This window comes from Orbicella franksi, chromosome 9, assembly GCF_964199315.1.
Source record: "Orbicella franksi chromosome 9, jaOrbFran1.1, whole genome shotgun sequence".
Lineage (NCBI taxonomy): Eukaryota > Metazoa > Cnidaria > Anthozoa > Scleractinia > Merulinidae > Orbicella > Orbicella franksi.
In genome coordinates this window covers 23,764,564-23,787,681 of record NC_138153.1, presented here as the reverse complement: position 1 = coordinate 23,787,681, position 23,118 = coordinate 23,764,564, and the positions used below count along the sequence as shown (strand labels likewise).

At 37.2% G+C, this 23,118-nt stretch overlaps 3 protein-coding genes across 3 annotated transcripts; 1 reads left to right on the top strand and 2 right to left on the bottom strand.

The window, feature by feature from the left end:
* Positions 1–262: 262 nt before the first annotated feature.
* On the bottom strand, positions 263–5,530 carry LOC145498271 (protein POLR1D-like). The gene is made up of 4 exons (XM_081478173.1): positions 5,427–5,530; positions 2,449–2,523; positions 1,876–1,970; positions 263–1,553 (listed from the first exon to the last, which is right to left on the bottom strand). The coding sequence occupies exons 1-4, from the start codon at positions 5,447–5,449 to the stop codon at positions 1,396–1,398; spliced, it is 351 nt and encodes a 116-aa protein (XP_081334299.1). The 5' UTR covers positions 5,450–5,530; the 3' UTR covers positions 263–1,395.
* Positions 5,531–5,627: 97 nt separating this feature from the next.
* On the top strand, positions 5,628–16,219 carry LOC145498266 (nuclear pore complex protein Nup54-like). The gene is made up of 13 exons (XM_081478164.1): positions 5,628–5,954; positions 8,087–8,200; positions 8,717–8,946; positions 9,847–10,034; positions 10,201–10,303; positions 10,635–10,728; positions 11,235–11,289; positions 11,882–11,975; positions 12,707–12,814; positions 13,455–13,522; positions 13,788–13,839; positions 14,717–14,836; positions 15,250–16,219. Exons 1-13 carry the CDS (start codon positions 5,717–5,719, stop codon positions 15,364–15,366), a joined length of 1,581 nt encoding a protein of 526 aa, XP_081334290.1. The 5' UTR covers positions 5,628–5,716; the 3' UTR covers positions 15,367–16,219.
* A 1,822-nt stretch (positions 16,220–18,041) lies between these two features.
* LOC145498267 (bone morphogenetic protein 2-like) lies at positions 18,042–22,534 on the bottom strand. Its single transcript, XM_081478165.1, has 2 exons — positions 19,876–22,534; positions 18,042–19,755 (listed from the first exon to the last, which is right to left on the bottom strand). Exons 1-2 carry the CDS (start codon positions 20,126–20,128, stop codon positions 18,878–18,880), a joined length of 1,131 nt encoding a protein of 376 aa, XP_081334291.1. The 5' UTR covers positions 20,129–22,534; the 3' UTR covers positions 18,042–18,877.
* Between the last annotated feature and the right edge of the window lie 584 nt (positions 22,535–23,118).

Genomic DNA, 23,118 nt, shown 5'->3' with positions numbered 1-23,118 from the left:
CACATTGAAATGCCCTGAGAAAATGGCAAACAACAAATACTACAACACAGCAACAAGACATGCCTATTTTATTCACTAAACATTTCATTTCATACTTTTTATAACAAAATTGTTCCATTCCTTTTCAAACCAATTATCAAGTCTTTGGAAAACGATACTTCTCACAAACAAGAGTCAACTCTGTGTCCTCTTACTGTGAGCTTGGACGACCTGCTGCTATTTATAGATTTTTTTATGGCAGAACACCATTTTAACTACAGAAGGCCGCATAAGACAGTAAAAAACCCAGAAAGTTGAAAGTTTTATTATTTTCTAGCCATTGACAACTCTACAAATTTCTCTATTCTTTTTAAAAGACGTATAAATTCAGTGACTCTAGTTTCAAGTTAATATATTACATGTGCGATTATGTTAGATTATAATACAAGATGGCCATTATGTTATGTCTGTACAGTGTTATGGTTTTGACCACTTCTACCCATGATTAGGGGTAGCCATAAAGTGCAAGTCTAAAATGGAGGCAAGGGGTGAAAAGAGGGGGGGTGAATAGCACTCTGTTTAGCCTGAAGAGCACTGCAGTTACCCTGAAAAATGCTTCGGTTAGCCTGTTTGCAGTTAGCTCTCAATGGTGATAATGTTAACAACCCTAGCCCCTCACATAAGTTCCCCATCTCTCACCCCTCAACCTCGTTTTAGACCTGTCCCCCTTAGGTAAACAAATGGTTCTCCTTCAGTTGTAATTCAAAGAAAACACATCATTTAAGTATTTTTCATTAAACTTAGAAGATGTGACTAGTTGCCAGTTTCAAGACCTGTCTTGCAAATTTTAATTTCATTTTGCATGAATTATGTTTAATCAAGTCACTTCCTAATGAAATTTTGAGGTAGAGTCAAACAGGTAAATTTTGAAAAAAATGTTATTACAAATTTCTACAACAGAGCCTCAAAAGTCTTGGCAAATTACATATATATTTCAGAATATCTGTTATGTATAGATGACAGATAATAGGCTATTCTGAAACTGCACAGAGAACTGGGGTGAGTTTCAAGTTTTAACCAATCGATAAACTGACACCACATGAAAATTTTTATGATTTTTGTGATACTCTTAAATTGGGCAAATATATGTGATTTTCATCTCAGTTTCTTTCAAATGGTAGGTGAATAATGGAATCTTACCTGTAGTTGTTACAAAACTGATAAAAAATTTTAAGAGTTAATATGGTTTTGGGGGACGCTGTCTCAACATTAGAGACGTTTGTATGGATTTTGAACCATGTTTTGCTGCTTATATTCATGTACTTAAATTCTTTAAACTGTAACATAAATGTAAATGGTTGGTGTGTAGTCCAAAGAAAGAACTCCAAAGTACCTTGAGTAGTTCAGTTTATAGCTTCATGGATTGGTATGTTTATGCTTGGACTTGTGTTTGTGATGTTTGTGTCTATCTTTGTCAGACTTGTTTTGGTGTTTGGATGTATTCTTGCGGTGACTGTCCTTGTGAACTGGTTTACGGTTTGTTGCTTTTTCCTTGGTTTTACAGGGTTCTGTACCTATGAGAAAATAATATAAAACACTTCATTGAAGATTCCAAATACAAACACAAGCAAAGTGATAACAACATAGCAGCTACAAGAATCTTTGATCCAAGGTTACATGAATGATGTATATTGAATGATGTATGTCATTACCAAGAACAAATAGAAGCTACCAGAAAAAATGGCACAATGAATGAAAATTATAGAAGAATACATTTCAGATGCACATGAACTTGCATTGTCTGTCAATTTGTTTAGCCTGTCAATGTGACCAGCAACTTTCCGAAAATTATTTTGAGGGCTGATGGGCATGCATAACTTTGGGTCATGATTATACCTGCTTGTTTGGGTTTCTTTTTTCTTGGCTCCAGCGTACTAACTAACACATTACGAAGGAATCTCTTGTTTGTCACTGGAAGAGGACACCTCTGCCTTGAACACAAACAAAATTATGAGTTAAATGATTGGAAATGACATACTCTTTTATTTGATCATTAATTGACTCATTCATGAAAATACTTGTGAAAAAGAACCCTTGAGTAACCCTGATGATAGAGATCACATGCAAGGAACTAATAGACATAGACAAAACAATTTTTCTTGGACAATTCTGTCCTTGGGGGAAAGGTGCAATATAACATTGCATTGCATAACAAAAAAATAAGTTTGGCTGGTACATCCTAGGTTAACTAGTAGATTTTCAAATTTAGTAGCCTCACAGAAAGTGGCAAAACTGTTTAACACTGGATTCCAATCCCAGCAGCTGCAGATATGCGACCAATTTTGAGAACGCTGTCTTAACGTAAGTTCTTCTGTATTTCTTCACCTCATTTTCTTTCTTGTAGCAACTTTTTTCAGGACAAAAAATATTGATAACTGCAGTAGCTAAGAAGTGTTTTGTTGTACTTACCAGCCCATTGGACCCACCTCTTCTGCTCTTGATTTAGCTCTCTTTGCTTCCTGTAAAAGTTCCTCTTGGGCAAGCCTGTAACATTAAATTATACCCAACAACATAATTAATAAACCCTTAAATTTGAGTCATTTCTGCAAACTGTCACCATAAAACAAATAATTATTAATGTTGCTGTTTTTCATATAATGTCAAAGATCAAGGAGATGGCATTCATGTTTCGAGTTTTGGTAGAATTTTACCAAGTATATGTATGTATGTATGTATGTATGTATGTATGTATGTATGTATGTATGTATGTATGTATGTATGTATGTATGTATGTATGTATGTATGTATGTATGTATGTATGTATGTATGTATGTATGTATGTATGTATGTATGTATGTATGTATGTATGTATGTATGTATGTATGTATGTATGTATGTATGTATGTATGTATGTATGTATGTATGTATGTATGTATGTATGTATGTATGTATGTATGTATGTATGTATGTATGTATGTATGTATGTATGTATGTATGTATGTATGTATGTATGTATGTATGTATGTATGTATGTATGTATGTATGTATGTATGTATGTATGTATGTATGTATGTATGTATGTATGTATGTATGTATGTATGTATGTATGTATGTATGTATGTATGTATGTATGTATGTATGTATGTATGTATGTATGTATGTATGTATGTATGTATGTATGTATGTATGTATGTATGTATGTATGTATGTATGTATGTATGTATGTATGTATGTATGTATGTATGTATGTATGTATGTATGTATGTATGTATGTATGTATGTATGTATGTATGTATGTATGTATGTATGTATGTATGTATGTATGTATGTATGTATGTATGTATGTATGTATGTATGTATGTATGTATGTATGTATGTATGTATGTATGTATGTATGTATGTATGTATGTATGTATGTATGTATGTATGTATGTATGTATGTATGTATGTATGTATGTATGTATGTATGTATGTATGTATGTATGTATGTATGTATGTATGTATGTATGTATGTATGTATGTATGTATGTATGTATGTATGTATGTATGTATGTATGTATGTATGTATGTATGTATGTATGTATGTATGTATGTATGTATGTATGTATGTATGTATGTATGTATGTATGTATGTATGTATGTATGTATGTATGTATGTATATATATATGCAGCAAATGCTACAATCTGATTGGCTGAGTTACTTGTGCACTATCAGCCATTATTGATCAGTGGCTGGAGATCATCCACACAATGACAACATTTTCTGGTTTCTCCAATGATTTGAGGAAGATTTAGAAATATCAAGTACTGGATAATTAAATTCTCAAGAACACTAAAAAAGTAATTTGACTATTATGCAACTTTAAACCTCAATATATTTCAGTGAAATGATGAACATGTGTGCATGACTGCAAGTTTCAAATAATATTGTAACAAATCAGTCTGTGTGATTCTTCTAAAGCATGCTGAGAAACATTTAGTTACAATTCTTCCACACCAATTAGATTACTTGCTCTACATTTCCATGTGATGATAATTGATCTCCCCTTCAGCCTTATCAGCTATCACCTCATAGAAATCAAGATCAAATGATCTAATTGTTAAATAGGTCTTTAAATTGGTCTTTCAAGATGGTGACCGTGTCAAATTCCCTACCCTAGGGACATTGCATACAGTCGAAATCCTCACCCAGGGGACAGACCTCACAATCAGATTCCAGTGGGCAATCCCACCCCCATGAGCTTGACATTGAAACAAACAAAAAAGTCTGAATTCCTCAAATTTTAAGTGGACGGTGACTTGCTGAAAAGATTAATAATGTTCATCTAATTATGCCAAAAGAATTGTGGTCAATAAGACTAATTTGTCTTTTGACAGGATGAACTGGTAACAGAGAGCTGGGTAAACTTAGAGTGACCTTTTGTGTACATTTGAAGAATAACAAACATCACAGCCTCCATTTGTCTTCAAAAATATCCAAGAAAATTTCCCTCGGACGCATCTGTTTCTTGGAAAAACGTTTTCCGCCGTTATAATCATGGATGGATAAAATGTCCAGTCTTATTGCTCATGATCTGTCTTGGAAGCATCATATTATTAAAGTAACTTCTAAGATATCAAAGCTACATGGGATTATGGTTAGAGTAAGACATTATTTACCTATAAGAACATTACAAACTGTATATAATGCTATGGTTTACCCATACTTGTGTTATTGTAATGTTGTATGGGCAAGTATTTATCCTTGTAGATTAGATGCTCTATACAAAGTACAAAAGAAAATTATAAGAATTATACCTTTTTCTAAGTACCAGCAAGTAACTAGACAATTATTCATATCGCTCCAATTGTTAAACATATATGAGTTAAACTCTTACCAAATAGGCTTATATTCATGTATTCATACACCAAGGGAAGCTTGCCTAGTGCTTTCTCAAACTATTTCTCACTGAATAATACTATTCATCAACATTATACCAGGTCTTCTGGAAAATTTCATATGAAATTCAAAAGAACAAATTATGGAAGATTCTCTATAAAATATAAAGGTCCTATGATTTGGAATACCTTACCAGATGTTTTAAAGAATATAAGGTCTTCGTAGATGTTTAGAAAGAAATTGAAAACTTTCGTGCTTAATCAAAATATTGATTATTAGATAAATTTAAACTCATTATCTTTATTATTGCTGTTTTGTGGACACAGATTTATATGGCCACCATATATTATGAAATGTTATTGTTGAGTTATGTTTAATATAAATAATAGGGGGATCTCCTTAGAAAAGCTTGTATGAGCTTGCTGGGATCTCCTGTTACTCTAAAATGTTATTTATTTATATATCACACTGTTGTAACAGATGAGTGGCAAATAAAAAAGAAAAAAAAAGATAATTTTATTTTAAATCTCGGCCGACTTTGAGAAAGTGAGAAAGTCTCAGCCTTACCTTTCTAATTCGTTGTTATCCATTGCATATGAACCTGAAGTTCTCTCTAAACAGTATGCTACACACAACTCCCTGAGATGTTGCCATAAAATAAACCGGGGAAAAAATATTTCGGACGATGCCGCGAGATTACATTTCAACTTACGAGAGATAACGAGTTACCTTACGAACGCTTACATGAAGTAACAGCTGCTGGACGCATGCAGGTTCGTTGAACTTCGCGCTTAGAACGCCTGTCCCTTTTTGTGATTTCTCGTTGGTTATCTGGTTTGGTTACATGAAGCTTTGACATGTCGTTGTTCGGTGCAACTAGTCAACCTTCCACTGGTGTAGGGTTTAGTTTTGGGACTCCATCAAGTACAGCTACAGGGTTTGGTGCTTTTGGGGCGAGCCAGGTTGGAAGTACAACCAACAAACCTCTATTTGGTACAACGAGTTTTGGGACCGGCTTTGGAGCAACAACCACTACAGCGGCTACTGGAACGGTGTTTGGCTTTGGCGCTAAGACAACTGCATCTTCCACTTTTGGTGGGTGGTTAAATTACGTTTACATGTCTGCTTATTAGACCCTTATTAGTCTTACTTGATGCCGTATTATAGTTGATGTACCTATAGGTATATATGTACCAGTCAATGTCAAGCCCCATGGTAGAGGGGCCGGGCATCCCCGGGGGATTTGACTGTATTTCCTTTCCCATTGGTGTGGAATAGTTAAAGATTTGACGCAACACAAGGAAGTTTGACAAGATCATGCAAGAGCCTGGAACTAGTCCCTCCATGTTGAAAACATTACCCAGGGCTTCTGGGGATTGCTGCACTATTCAAGGGCACATGTGTTCATTGCCCTTGCATTGTTGAATATTAGTCCTTGTTGGACTAAACAGGTTTAAAAGGCACTTGCATTTGGGAGAAATGCCTCTTTATAAAGCTTGGGATTTAACTAGACGGAAAAGAAAGGTTGTAGCAGTGAGAGTACTTTATATCATCTTGTCATCTTAGCCCCAGGGAAGGGGTATTTGACATCAGTGTTTTCCCCCCGGGGTAAAGAATTTGACGTGAAAATAGGCTAAAATGTCAAATCCCCCTGAGTATGCCCAGCCCCCTTACCCTGGGGCCTAACATTGAAAGGTGCATTATTAATAATATAATGCACCATGGTTTTTTTCACTGCCACAAAAGAGATCTTAATCATGTATTTACATCATCTTTACCTTGATTTGTAAGTCAGTGTGACCTTCCAAAAATTAATTTTATTGAATGAGACAATATAATAAATACCTTTTAAAATGAAAAAGGTCATTTTAGTACTTTATATACATATGTCTAACTTACATGTTCATGTGAACATTTGCAAATTAAAACAAAGCATAAAAAGTAATTGAGACTTAAACTTGTGGTCTCTGCTATACCAGAGCAGGGTGCAAAGAAAACCAATTTTAAAGATCTGATGCACTAGCCCCAGAAAGGCCTATGGTTTGACCAAATTCCAAAAACGGTTGAAAGAATAGTACCCTAAGGTATCTTTGGGAGTTCCGGGCTTGTGTTTTATTGGTCCGTGGTATGACTGTAATGACAACTTCTTCGAGGAGACGTGATAAGCTTGCAAAACTTAAGGAGCCAAAAACTCAGGCTTCATTTTTGCATGGATTCTCTTGCTTCAAGCAAATTAATAGGGTATGTAGATTTGATAGAGTTATAAGAAACTTGGCCAAAATGACTTACATGTATTCATCTATGTCAAAATAAATTTTCTGAGCATTCAATAACAAATATCAAAAAAAGCTTCACACATTTTTGTAGTCCGTCATCTGCTGATTTGACAATGTGCAGTTTCTTTGGTCATACATGTACGTGTGAACATAAAGCGAGGTAACTCAGTTCAGCAAACACTGTCATTTTTGCATTTGAAGGATTGCATGTGCTAATGAGGAGGACATGGGGTTTACAGTATTGGACAATTTTTTGTTGTGGTATTTCAGTAATTTTAATCTTGAATGGTGGTATTGCGGTATTCTCCAAACCTGTGAGATGTGGTTTTTTAGCATTTTGGACAGTATTAATAATATCCTCCGAGTCCTCCAACGTTTTCCAAACCTTTTCTAGTTTCCAGTCAGAAAAGGATATTAAGTTATTTTTTGTTAATTAGTAGCCAACATGCCAATAGATGTTACTTATTTTGTTTATTTTGTATAAATCTAGGGGGTTGGGTGTGGGTGTATTAACCAAGTGGGAGACTTATGTCCTATTGTTAAGCACCTGTACTTGTACGAATCCTAAAATAAATAAATAAATAAACCTGACTTAACATTCATTAACAAATTCCTAATTTTTATTTCCATGTTATTGATGCTCTAAACTTGACATACATGTACAGAGTTATGTAGTGGTTTCGGTATAACATCAAGTTTTGAATTTTCATTGAAGTGTTGTAATATTGGGCGATTTTTTTTTTTCAATATTGCAGTATTTACTGGAGGTCTACATGTACAATAACCTTAAGGACCAGTCATATTGATAGCAAAAACTTGCTTGTATGCAATCATTGACTGTTTATTTTCCTACATCAACCCCAGTAACCACTTGATTTCTCGACTCAAGGATCACATGTATCAGAGTGCCTGAAGTGTCTGATATTTTATTAAGCTTTGTTTGTTTGAAAGGTTTTGGTACAGCAATTTCCAGCACGGCTCCGTCACTTGGAGGAACTCTCACTACTGGCTTTGGCGCAGCTCAGGGGCTTGGTACTTCCACCTTTGGTCAGCAACCCACTACAGGTACAATTTTTACTAACACAATGAGTTCCAAGATCAATGATAAAATTTATTATACTGGTAATTGGTTTACCAGTACTGTTTTAAAGAAGAGAAGTTAAATTGTGAAAGTCTCTCATGGTGTTATATAATAATATTGTAATGGTTTTCTACTATTTCATATAATTATATTTTCTGATAAATTATGAGGGAGGTGCAACGCAAGGTTTTCCACTTGAAACATTGTATCTCTAAATTATTTGTCATTTGATTTCTGAAGACTAATTAGCACATTAGCAAAAGCATAAGAAACATACGCAGACACAGTGGAGTGCAGCTAAGTAGTGCTTTTTGTTGAGAAATTTCCATAACAAAAGTTGCTAACTATCAACATCTTACTGCATCTGCATATAATGTCTGCTTATGCTCGTGCTTATGTGCTTGTGAAACCAGTCTTAAGCCTATACAAAGCAAGTAATAGTATTAATAAAATGAAGCAGTTCACAGCCTCGTTTTGAGGACTTTCTGTTTTGTTGTCAGGTTTGTTTTCACAGCAGAGAACCCAGTCAGCAGCACCTGCAGGCCAACAGGTTGCACCCCTGACACTGTTAACAGCTGCTTTATCTCAGCCTCAGATATATGGTGATGAGAGAGATGGCATTATTGCGAAGTTGAATCAACTGCAGGCATACTGGGGAACTGGCAAAGGGTTCTACAACCAACAAGGAGCAGTTGACTTTACACCTCAAAATCCATTTTGTCGTTTTAAAGTAAGTTTAACACAACATATGACCAAGGAAACTTAAATCTTATAATGACAAAAATTACTAAAAAGAAAATTAATTTGCGTATCATACACATAATGGCTAACATGTTACAAAGTAGGGCTTTATCGACTATGTAACCTGAAATTTTTTTAATGAAATTACATAAACTGAACAAACTGTCAGGAAGGCATGAATGATTTCAGTGTTCGTTTTTTAAAATTACTATGGAAAGCCAACAGAAACAAGTAAATAAAGTGCTTTGTTAATATTCTTTAAATGTAGCTTAGTTTTTATCTGTTAAGCTGTTGAAGTATGCATGCACTTGGCCTTTTAGAGAGCACTTGAGCTAGAGTTGTTCTCAGACATGCCTCGACTAACTCTTACAGTTCTCTCATGCTCTTGAAACTCCTGTGTGCATCCAAAACCTGATAGATGCACAGTATGCTAAACATGAATCACTCTTAATTAAGTTTTATTTTCATGTCATATTTGTCTCAATCCATGTTGAGCAAATTGATTAAAATCAATAATTATTATCTAGGGATGGGCAAAAACAAGTCATAATAAAAATAAGAGTAATAACAAAAACAGAACTCCAAGAAGTTAAACATGTATAGTGGAACCCACCTTAAGACCACCCTGTTAATATCCTGGTCACCTCAACATAACTGTCAATTTTTTCTAGTCTGAACAAAAGCTCAGTCAGTCATTTTCTTATATAAAGAACCCCTTTAATACACCCACCCCGTTAAATATGGCCAAATTTTTGTGGCCCATTTGTGACTGGGTTAACAGGTTTCTTCTCTACATACATGTACATGGCAGTCTCAATTTCAAACTATGAGTAGTTAGGGCTTGAGTATAATACAACTGAGTGTGGTAAGGAATGTGTTCTGCCTGAAGGTTGTAGGCTACAGTCGTCTTCCTGTTGCAAGCAATGAGGATGGCCATTTATCTCTTGAGATAAAGAAGAAAGAAAGTGAGGTGCGTGCTGTGCAGCAGGGACTTGTGGATGCACTACACAAGTGTCTAGGAAGTAAACCGACCTTGATGGTGTGCATAGAAGGGATAAAACCTCTGCCAGATGACAGGTAGGTATTTTTTTAGCACTTCTTCAGAACCTGCGACCTCTCAATTCAAGTTTGTTGCTTTAACCACTTGGTCATCCTACCTCATATTAATATCTCCCTAAATATCTTGGTACTTAATTATAGGTAGTAATTATTTTGAATTCATGTTTTATTTTGTGTTTCTCAGGTCAGAAGTGGTTATGTATGTTGTTGAAAGACATCCAAATGGTTCCTCTAGAACTGTTCCAGCCACTGATGTTTTCACGCATCTTAACCAGACCAACATCAAGGTAAAGATGGTTGTATGAAAAGGTTCTTTAATTCTACTTACCAAAGATACTCTTGGCAGTCACCTCAGTCACTTTTAATTAGTTTTCACTTCACAGTACTGTCCAATGTCGGTAATCCTGTTTGTTAGGATTGCAAACAGGTTTTATTGAAAGCTCAGTGGTGAAATGATCACCACTGATGTGAAGCAATAGAAGTTCAATACCTATACAACAAACACAAGAAAAACGCACCCAGCTGTAGTATCTGCAACACAATACCTGCTTTATTCAACTGTCATTTAATCCATTTGGTTTACAATAGTAATATTTCTGTAAATGCTATTTTCAACAGGCTCAGCTTCAGACAATTGGCATTGTGAATATTTTGATGAAAACAAGTCTGTCACCATCTCAGTTACAACAGTACCTGGATAACCCTCCGGCTGGTTAGTGTACACCTTACCTGTGACTTGTTTCGAGAATTGATGAACTAAAGATAAAGTTGTAGCAGTATTTTTTTTTTTTTGTCATTGAACTTCAGTATTAATTATTACAAAGCACCAAAAGTGCCTAAATTTTGAATTACATGTAATCCCCTGGTATTTGAAAATTCCTATTAACATAAACAACAGGCAATGGCAAGACCGCTTGTCACTGTAATAAGAACGCTTACTATTTTTCCAATGCCTGTCTGCTCCGTAGAGGGGAATTAGGCTGCTTACAATCCCCGGCTCCCTATCTTACTCTGTGGGGTAAGTTGTACCAGGTTGGGCTAACTGTGGCGTCCTTTCTTCATCTCAGCAACACTAATGCGTCATGTGTGGCATGGCCTCCTCGTTCTCCACCTTCCTGTTGTTTTAACTCTTGTAGCAAGAGCTTTTACAAGCCAGCCAGCTCTTGTTATATATATCGGAGTTTTTTTTTCCGTTGATGTTTTGTTTTTTTCTTGTAGGAATAGATTCTCTTCTTTGGGAGCAGGCAAAAAAGGACAACCCCGATCCACAGAGGTAATTGACGAGAATCTTTCGCAAACCTTCTTGTTTGAAAGGTTACTTCGTATTCTGTAAACAAATTGGACCTTGATGTAGCTTCTGATGGAGGTTAATGCAGGATCTTTTCAAATACCAATGCTGTCGAACTCTTTTTTAATGATATTACCCCCTCAGTGGCGTGCAACCATGGACAAATGGATAAATTTGCACTTTTGGTACTTTTGCGCACACACCAGATGCAAATACAACTTCACCTGCCTAACCTCTTCCCCCCCCCCCCCCCCCCTCAGATACAATCTTGAAGACTAGTACCTGCAATTTCTCCTGAGTTTCAACATTGCTTTGGGTGGGGAGGGGGAACAGCAGTGCGTTTTTAAAAGGATAGCAGTGCTTTTTTTTCAAACTTCAGTTAAAAATCACAGATAAGTCCAATCCTAGAGTACATAAATATCCTATTCTTCCGGCATTTGATGCCTTCTCAACTGCAACCTACCTATCATAAAAATATTACGGTATGAAGGACCAGCAGTAAGTAATGCTTAACACATTGGCTAATAACACCTGTGTGACGCACTGAAACCTTGTTTGATTTAATCATTATCTTTAGATTAATTCCAACAACAATCACGGGATTCAGTGAACTGAAAAAACGACAAAAGCTTCAAGAGCAGGAGACATTACAACATCAGAAGAGGCTAGCCGTAAGTTACTGCTAACGATTAAGCCACCACACCTCCAGTGCAGCAAAACTAACCGGCCTTAACGCTGCAAAAGCGCTTGCCGAACGCTGTTGTTTACGCGATCATTAAGGACGGCGCACACGAGGGCACTAGCCCCTGCGACTAATCCCTGCAACAAGTCGCGGGGACAAGTCCCATCGTGTGAACTGGCCATTTTTGCTTCAAAATCTAGTCGCAGGGACTAAAATTTGGTCCTTGCGACTAGTCCCACGAATTCAAACTGGAATAAATTTTTGGGACAAGTCCCTGCGACTTTTGTTCCTCAAAACGCTTTGAGTGAACTGTTCGTAGCACAAATCCCTGCGACCAGTCCCTTCTTGTAAGCTCTTCAGGGAACTAGTTGCAGGGGCTAGTCCCCTCGTGTGTGCCGACCTTTAAAGTTTCAAAGCTAAGGTGCCTGGCAATCATATCCATGAATATGCTTCAAAGCATTCTGTTTTCAGTGTACAGCACGTTCCTTAAATTACGTTATTCCGTTTAAGTTTAATTTATGGAACCTTTCCAGAAAACTGAACATAAACTTGTTTTGAGATACTTATACATTCTATTTCAAGACTGTATGGTCGCCATCCCAAGGTAGTGGACACCCCAGCCTAACTGGCACCAGTACATGCACGACAAGTCGATATTATTGTCGACTGTTATGTTAGCCTCTTTACACCAGGTTCTCTTTTTTTCCTTTTTTCTTTCAGCTTATAAGTGAAGAGATTGCCGATCTTCGGCATAATCACGCTACAACAATGGCAAAACTGGCGCAGTTCAAAAGGAAACACTTGGAATTAAGCCATAGAATACTCGAGGTGATGCTTGCTGTCAAATTACTCTGATAAATGCTACACTGAAATTCAAATGCTAAAGTGTGCAGAAATTAAAATGGTGTTTTTCTGCTTATATCAAGTGGGAAAGCTTATTAAAAATTACGTAGGCCTGTCTCTTTAAATTTGGAGGCTAGTGCTCGATAGGTCTTCAAATGATACAATAGATTATCATCCAAAAGAGAAAACTAGTTCTTTTAAGTGTCTTTTATCAGTAGTTACCCAGAGACTGCCGACTGAAATGCTTTCTAGCCTGCGCCAGGCTCTCGGTTTGTGCGGGCGAAGGGGAACCTCGCTTTGTTAAACCTGTTCTTCGCACCAGTCCCGTTCTTTGTGCAGCTCCCTAACTATAAACCAAACATCTGGAACAGGCGCTAAATCGATGCTTAGGAGTTGACAACATGTTAACGCAAGGTGCTTTTCTCCAGAAAAGTGGATGCATTATCACGGAAATTGACGAAAAGACATCAGTTGTATTTAAGCCTTCAGATTATTGCCGTTTGTGCTTTTCTATAATAAAATGGTCCTGCGTGGATTAGATAGGTCTAGTTCTATCTGACATGAAATGACAATCGAAGCAATATGTTGATGTTGAGTAATCTTTAATATGAATTTTTTGTTTCAGGTCATGATAAAACAAGAATGTGTTAGAAAGAGTGGTTACTCTGTGCAAGCAGACGAGGAGCAGCTCAGGTTAGCTACTACTTCCACCTTTCCTTGCTTCATCCAACGTTTAAAGTTCCTGGGTTTTGTATTCTTGAGTTTAAAGAAAACGTACCGTACCTGCGTTTTCTTGCTAAAAATTATGTTCAAATGTGATGAGCCTGGTCACATATAATTAGGAGCTGAGGGAAAATTTGTTTAAAGGTGTTGTTGGATTATATTTTTCCTGTTTTAAGGTCGTTGTGTTCACTTCACGTTTTTCTGTGTTTTGTTTTCCTTTATCATTGATTGACAGAGTGCAACTTGAATGCCTGCAGGCAGAGTTAAACGCGCCTTCACAGTTCAAGGCAAGTATTTAAAATAACTACAGGTGGAAAACGCACCTCTAAAAATAACTTGTTTAATGAAACTTTGGTCAAAGACAAACTGAAAAACTTTCAGTTTATCAGACTAACGTGTACAACGATAAATCTAACCGGAGTTGTTTTAGGCACTGTTAAGTTGTAGATCAACCAGACTAAGTTATACGCCAAGGAAGGCTCGGGGGCTAGGGAAACTGAAGCAAAAGAAGCCGCATCCAAATTGATGCGTAAATGAATGATTTCTTTTGCTTTAGTCCCCTAAACCTCGAGACAGTGTTAAAAGTTTGACATGTTTTGATGCACTGAAATTGACGCATTTCACTTCCAATACAACTATGTCCCAGGCATGATCATTGAAAAAAGTCTCAGTCCTGCCTCACGGGCCAGTAACAATCAAGCTCAATCAGGAATAATCTGATAAGCACAAGCTAAGCATAAGGAATTTCGTTTACTCTTGTGCTGGGGACAAGGGCCATCAATAATCTCCTAAAAGAAGGGTAGATCGGATGAATCAGTTCATGTTATACAAGCCTCGTCATACTAAGTTTAAAACTGAACATTTCAAATGACAATCATAACAACTAGTTCCACCATTTCCTCTTTCAATGTTGGAAAATGGCAAACTACATTCATGTGTCCGTTCAAAGTGTTTTTTCAACATTGCGCAGTGGTGGAGAGGGACGAAATGTGTGAAAACTGAAGTGTTTCAACAGTTTTGAGAAGGCTTTTAGGTTATTTTTGATGTCAGTTCTGTATTAAAACGGACAAACACTCGAAACGTCTTGATTATCGTTTTACGGGTTAAAATTAAACCTTTTCCTACGATGCACGTATAGCTAACACTGCTTTGTTTTTTTTATAGGCTCGTCTAAATGAGATGATGTCACAGATTCGCTTGCGGCAGAGCCAAGCTGGCGAGAGACTGGGGCGAGTAGATGGCAGATATGTAGTGGAAGGTGTTATGCAGGAGCAACTAAAACAAGTAAGAAATGTTTGCAGCAAATGATTCTTATCAAGTCTAGAGCAATATTGAAAAGTGTTTAAATCCTGTCTTCCCACGTCAAACTGAAAGTCAATTGATATTGAAAGGAGTTATTTTTAGTGGCGCAAAACTGAATGTACAGTAGTAAAATAAATGAGTTGAATGGGTCAAAGTAGATACAAGACAAAGGCATAACAAACCCAGCTTCCGGGTATGTGGCTCCGTGCAATACCTACCTGTTATTGTTCTGACATGGCTGACGTCACGACGGCTTGTATGACGTAGGGTTAACCACTTCGAGTGGCTCCGCATTCCTCTCAAAGTTATTCGTCACTAGCTTTAGAAACAAAGCCCAGAGCCTAGATAATGGTACTATGGTGGTCAGGTATATAAACAGTTATTGGTTGTTACAGCATCTCGAGCGTCAACAAGTGGGTCTGCTGCATCTCATAACAATTATCAAGGACGACCTACAGGACCTGGGCACTATAGAACGAGGACTCACGGAGCTGCCTTCATCACGGACTTAGATAGAGACAGACTGGAAACTAGATACGAAAATTGTATTCTTTCTATTTATGTGTTTGTCTTGCGTGCTCGCTGGAATACTTGGGTTGCAAGTTACGTTGTTTCACGTCGCCACTGACTACTTTCGCGAAATAAATACCTGCGAAATGCCTTCGGAAAATTTACAACGCAAAATTGTTGAAAATCAGAGGTCTTTTTTCGGACGTCAGCCAACAACCTGATATTTAACAAAGACTTAACAGCAAATAATCTCTCAAGTTCTTAGTGGTGACATTAAAGTTGGCTTGTCAAGCCCTTTGTTTAATGCATGCAACGTGGCTCGTGAGCCCGCTTTATGGCTGATTTTGACCAGCGCATAACCGTAAGAAACATGCGTGGACGGAGCAAGGAGCTGTTAAGTAACGTATGCTTTCTGTTCTTAACAAAAGAAACTAACTATCCGGATGTTGCTACTTCTGCGTATGTTTCTAAAACCAGCAGTGACGGGAGGCGTCATGTGGTTATGATGGGAGGTGGGTTTAGTTAACGGACGTTTGAGCGAAGAAGTTAAACTTCCTTTCAAAGATCCATTGGAATTCATCGAAGAAATAGTTTCTACATAACAGTTTGGGACAGTTTTTCGAAAACGAGGACACAGTAAACAGTAAACAGACAAAGTAAACAGACTTAACTGAATTGTGCGTTGTTGTTTTATAGTGGCCTTAGCTAACGTTTTAAACGTACTCATCAAATGTGTTGTTACTTTTGTTCAAATACTGGTGCTTTCAATTTTGGACACTGTAATTTTAGCTGTCAATATGCTACGTATTCAAAATTGAATTTATTTTTCTGTGAAATAAAAAAAATAGTCCTTGCACAATGTCTCTGTCATTTACGTGCAAAGATTACGGAAAGTAATGTAGTAACAGATATTTAGCGCCCTTCTTTGATTAAATAATTAAAAAAGTCATTAGCAAATATATTGCTATCAACTAACAATATATTTAATAACGTCTTTTAGCCTCCCTGATTTTCCACTAATTAATTTATGCACGAATTGCACGTACAAAACAGGACACTGTTGGATTCTAAAACATTCATTCATTCATTCATTCATTCACAAATGTGTTTAACTGGCCTTCGTAAAGTCCATGGTATAATAAACTAGTTGAATATTGTTCAATACAATCTTCATTTAACAGGCAACTCTTATAACAAATAATAATAAACATCCTCCCTTTTACATCATTGAAGATTGTGGCCTTGTCTCGTGCTTAATTGGGACACAAATTAATTGCGTCTGATCCAATGCTGACCGATTTCGATGGCTTTCTAGAAATCGATCTTATGAATTGACCAATACAGTGGAAGCCATTTGTAAAGTATTCAATCAAAAGTAATTCTTTTTGCTGTTTTTGGCGTTCCACTAAATAAACCGATGAAATTGTTTGAATCGCATCATTCCAGCCGCCCTTCGTCTGTTCTGTTATTAACCCACAGTGAATGAACACTAATCAAACGATCACGTCAATAAACTTTGTGTTTACTCGTTTGCAACACGACGTTAAGGTTACAAATAACTCCGTAACAAGATAAGAACTGGAGTAAAGAGCGTTATTTCTCTGTATGTAGTCTCTGGCATAGATATTATGCAATCGTTGCCGCATACATAAGTATTGTGTTATTGTACTGAGAGAATAAAGGTTAATGAGTATTATAACAGCGTCGCAGTTCTCCTGCCTTCATGTATTCAACGTAATTGATGTGGAACTTTCTTTACTCCAACAACATGATACTATTTACACGTTTTTCGCTGCATATATATTTAAATCACCATACGTTGAGGTTATTCTACTGTTTGGCGTTGAGTAAAGAAAACCGACGAAACATATCCAAAAACTTGCCAGTTGCACATTAATCACTTGTATAATCCTCATTAATGCGAAAAGGAAATAAATACATAAGTACATTTTGACGTCGTCAATTAATTTCTGGGAAACCACATTAGAATTTATTAATAGCGATTTACGATTATCAGAAATGATCAGGACCTGAAGCAGTTAACATGACTCAACGTTAATGTCTCTAGAAGCATCTGAAGCAGCATTTAATTTGCTTTCAAATTCATTTGAAGTTACATAAGAGAATAGCTTTCAGGATGCAAGACAAAAGGAGCTCTTGAAAAGAGAGCCGAGGTTCAATCATTAATCCCACAGACAAAAAATGTTGTCAACCTGGTATGCATATTTAATTGTTTAATAATACAAGTCGAAAACGACATTGTATCCTTTGTGAACAATGCTTCAGGCAAGGCGGGCTATTTTTATCACCGACCAACCATCCACTCGTATATTTGTTTAACGGCATGTTGAATAAACTGAGAAAATTATACCGCACCCTGACATTATTCTTTGAAAAGTAACGTTCGATGAATGACAGCATTAAAATTTATGATGTGAAGTTTATATGAAATAATTCATGTATGTTTGATCGGTGGCTAGGGGATTTTTTGCTCAAATCGTACACCCTGAAACAACCGTTCAGATCATGTGTTCCAAATACCGTAACATAATTATCTGTTAATTGCCACTGATTAACAGACCTTTCTCAAACTGGAGTAAACAAAATTGCGTAAGTACATCAGCGGAATTTGCGCACAGGACATTGGACTGAATTGTTTGAAATACTAGTCTCCTCCTTAGAATAAAACAATATTTATTTGAGGAACTCCTTTGAACTGCCAATACAACCTCTCTCCCATTTATTTTCACCTCTTGAAATATTAGTTAAGTCACCAACAAGACGTCAGAAGACAAGCATTGCACGATATCCTTAGTCAACAATTTGCTCTTCACTGTCAAGTGCAAATGTTTCAAACAATGCCTTAAGTCCGTCACTGAAAATTGCGGTTTTCCTAAACTGAGTAGAAACAACATAGGTAAAGTGCCCTGCGCCAACATCGAAAACTACGAGAAAGAGTGCAAAGTAAGAACAGTACGTGATAGCGGAACAAGTTTTGCGCATCTAAATTTATTGAATTCATGCTTACACAAGCGTGATATATCAAGTCTGAAATTCATGCAAATTTCTCGCGAAATAGACGGCGGCATAGTGCCTCGCCGGAAATAAATAAAATTGTCTTTGAACAGAAGGAGGCGATTGAGGCTGTTTATTGGTCATAATGGCGTGGACTGTGCCATTTATAGCCTCTCTTATACTATTCAACAACTGAACGCTTTTCAGAAATTGAAGAATTCATTTAAGCGTATTATAAACGCGCCATTAGCTAGCGTGTGCTACAAGCGAGTAGTATAAGTGGAATGAAAATAGTCAAACTATATCTTGCTCCACAGCTGCGAACCTGCCTGGGGTCGCTTAAGACTCTACTCAAATTTATTCACTATATCTTCCAATATCGTATTAGGGTGCTAAACACCATTTATCAATATAAATATGTTCTTTGACACTTAATTTGTTCTCTATGTTTTCATTTTAATGTACTGGAAATTTCGGGCCTGATTTTGCTCTACTGTTTTAACGGCATCCACACGTTGACGCCACCATGCCGGAGTATTCTTTGAGTACAATGCTGCCATCTAATTCAAAGTACATCAAGCTCATAGAGTGTAAACTCGTTGGTACGCAGCAAGCGGCTGGGATGTCTTTATTATGGCGGTGATGAAGCAGGCTTTGTATGATGGCGTGGTTCGATGGATTGTAGACCTTGTCAATGATTTCTGGACATCTACCCATGCAGTAAAAAGCGCTGAATCCTCGAGGCGCTATAATCCATTTGTCCCAACTTAAGTCACGAAACTTCACAAACAGTTTGCGTCTTGCACACTTGTCATCATCTACTGATCTTCGGCTTCTTGTATTTGAAAAGGGACTATCGTCCTTGTTTGTTCCCTTTCGTTTTGTGTGTTGGTCGCCGATGTCCCGTGTTTCGTTTGGAATCTCATTGACAGATTTCAGTGATTTGCCTTGCTTTTTCTCCTTGGTATCACCGTAAATAACCAAGATAGGTTCTTTTCTACCGCCACTTGCAATGTCGAAATCCGAAGTCGGAATTCCAAACCCGACCACAGTGATCCACAGGCCGAAGTTTCGCGAGGGCCAAGAACTCCAAAACGTTACCGCGGAGGTAACATTTAAAACGATCCAGGCGCCAACTCGACGACATTTGACAAATCTGGTATCGACTGTAGTTAGCTTTCGCTTCCAACTGTTGCTTCCTTCAACAGGTCGACGGTTCAAACGATACACTGTCACCTTGAAATGGCCGTGTGTGTTGTCCAGCTTAGAACGTCTTTTAAATACCCTGAGCTCCGCTTTCTTTATTAGTTCGTCCGGTTGAAGCGAGGATAAGTTGAAGTAGAAATGTCGCTCGTCTGCACGGCCGACTTTCGGATCTGCAGTGAGAAATGAAAGGCGACGTTGACAAATTATCATAATATTTATGTAGTGCAATAATAATTTACGCAATTACGCTTCATTTGCGCGTGCATCTTGTGGTAGGAATGATAACATACCTCGAAAGAAAGTTCTTATCGTTTTACCAGGAGCTGACTTGCGAAACTTTGAATAACTACTCGGATGAGCTTGCTCCTTGTAGAGGTCCATGACATATTTAGGCACTTGAGACCTGCTTCTTGACACGCTCGGCTTTTCTTTAATTTCTAACAAGTTCAATAAATCGTTTTGCAAATGGGTAAGCTCGGCTCCGTTTTGAAGAGATGCTGGTGTGAAGCACACTAAAAGTAAAATGAAGTTGAACGAATTCATTGGAGATCTCTGCGGGAATCCTTGGCACTAGTTCACTCTGCTTGTCATTCGACAGGGTTAATCGTTGGGCCGCCGGTGTGGTTGCTGAATGTAGCACTGATTACTGAAGTATCCAAGTGGTTCATTTGTGATTTTATAGCCGCCCCCTATATTGTTCACGTGCACGCCCGACATAAGCCACAGTGCAGTCTGCTACTGCTGATGCCACGCAGGAATTTATATATTCCGTACACTTACTCCGAAATAACCTGCTAAAAATATGCGATAAGTGTTCCGGAAAAAAAACCAATATTTGTTTAGTTTTGGCAAACTCAACAACCATAAATAAAAAGTGTTCTTTCCGATTATGGTGCTTGATAAAGCTGGATCGATTACTGTGCTCACTAAAGCGATGAAATCGTGCTCACACACCGTTAAGATGTTGGCTAAAATATTTTTACATGCTGATTTGCGAGACAGCGGTCATTTTGCGGCTGGATGGAGAGCTTTACAACAAAGAGCACTTCACAGTACTGTCGTTTAGAAGTTATCTTAATTAAGCGGAAATGAGATGTAATCTTGCAAGACTCAGTTGGTCGTTAAACTCTGAAAGTGTTGACTTATTAGTCTTGTGTAATACAGAACTGTTAGGCTGACATAATTGCGACACTTTGGCTGCTGGAATGACATTATTCTCAAAGTGATTAGCAACAAAGGAAGAAGGCGTGATGAAGAGACAAAACGGGTTGAAAACAAGGATGTTTAAGCGCTTTTTCGCAATTTGACTTCCCAGAAAGACAAACTGATGGCAAAGCGTTCAGTTCAAGCACAGCGCAAATTAACATACAGCGGGCGACATGAAGCTTCCACTTAGTATTGTGTAGTTTATTTGCACTGCATAACAGCAAATCTCTGTCAGCTTCGTAACGTTCGCTCTCCTTTAGTTTGCTGGTTTTTAATTGTCCTAGCGTTTCAGACAGCTTAACAGTCTTGAAATTACAGGAACAGACACAAGGATTAGTGCAAAGCATGCTTTAATAACTCGTTTGCTTTCCTGTGCGTGGAAACATTAAAAAAAAAAACAACAAAAGCAGTATTGAAAAAACTTATCAGAGCGTGCCCAATACTATGGTGATGTCAGTTCAGATATTTTATTCGGCGATTTAAGTGAATCCTCGTTACCCCCAATCTACAACATTGAACTAAAATACTATTTGTTATGATGAGAGATAATATACTTAATGTAGAATGCTGCATATCGCTTAAAAACAGTCTTATTTTCTTAAAGAAAAACATCGTTATTCTACAACTTGTAAGCCTTTCCTTGTTTCGAGGGCAAAATGTAGCATGTTGCACTGGCCGAAAATTGTTTCTTGATTCCAAGTAACGAGAAAATTTTCGCAATTTTCATTTCTTTGTTTAGATTCTTTTACGCATGTCCTTCCTTCCGCTGGGAGGGAGAGTGAGTCATTTTGGACGTAATACATCCGTTGGTGGGTGGTGTAGGAAAGTTATTTTACACATGAAAGGCCACAAAAATTTAGTCGGTAATTTTTCATTGCCAAAAGTTATATGCAATTCACTATTTCTCGGTTAGAGCCGCAGGGAAGATGCCAGTGCATCTGTGACATTTGTTCAAATCGGTTTTCGATTTCTCTGTAAAGTATTTGACAGTATTTGAGTGCACACTGTTTATGGTTTGTTTTGGCGTAGCTGTGTTCGTAACCAAGCCCGTGAGACACAATTTGGAACAGACACCGCGCCTCGCCGCGTCACACAGACGTGTATAATATATAGGCCAACTACGCCTAGTGCAAATATCAAATAAAATTGTCCAAATACTTTTAATTCAAAATTACGTTAGTAGCAAGCTTTGTCAGTTTTTCAGTGAAGGCAAATGGAGTTGCGAAATCGTGAGAGCAAGTAAACACAAAGACAGTAACGTTTTTATATCTTTAGTATGGTCTAAAGTTGTATTATTTCATAGCCTTGGACTAAAAGAGAGCAGATCTGTTACATTGATCATAAACGTCATCAATTGTAACCCAGGGACAGAGTTAAAAGGAAACCCTACAACAACAACTACACGACGGCTATTTCCAGGTTTCTGCGGTGTAAATATGATATCAGTGAAATGGAAAACGCAATTCCCTTAAATGGTGTCATGGTTTTAACCTGACATCTTGTTTAGCAGATATTAAATTTGCGTTTTCGTTTCTGCAGGATTCAATTAGCAACCCACTATCGTATAAATTTTTCCACGGTCAGTCCTTTTAGAGACAAAGAACTTAAGTTAGCCCAAGTCACGTTTCCCTGAACTGAAATTTCTTCGAGATATTTGAATCGTGGGAGTTCTTAAATTAACAATATTTTGTACCATACTAAATTTAGTAAATAAGATACTGCTTTATGTGGAATCATGCAGGTGTAAAGCGTGGACCACAACTGTTTTTCTCGTGAACAAAATCACGACACTGCAGAAGTTCCAAGGTACAATACGCAAATACATTCTTTTCTAGGCGTTAACTACTGTTGTCTTGTGGCCAAACAATACATCTATATTGCCGCCAAGAAACAAGATCCTTTTTTCACTCCTTATCTTGAATTTTTGAAAAACAAGCTTAAGATAGACGAAAAAAAGATTCCAGACCTCGTTATTTGTTTTAGCACTCTCAGTGTGCGTGTGTGTTTACAGATGTAATCTGCAAATTGTTGTGCAAATTTGGTTGTTAGTATTTAGTTACTTGTTATACTTTTCAAATTATTGTACTTATATGGATCTATAGAGGTGCGCGGCAAACTATGATATGTTTCTGCATTTCGATAGTAAATGGTTAAAGAAGGCAGTGTTTTTCAGTAGCAAATGTGAATCGTAACATTTTTACTCTGGGTTTTGTCGAATTCGTTTTGACGTATTATTCCCATGAAGAAAAAACAGGCTGAGTTTACTTTTCATGGAATAATTGAAATAAATTTAACATTCGTCAATGTATGGTAAAAAGCAGACTGTA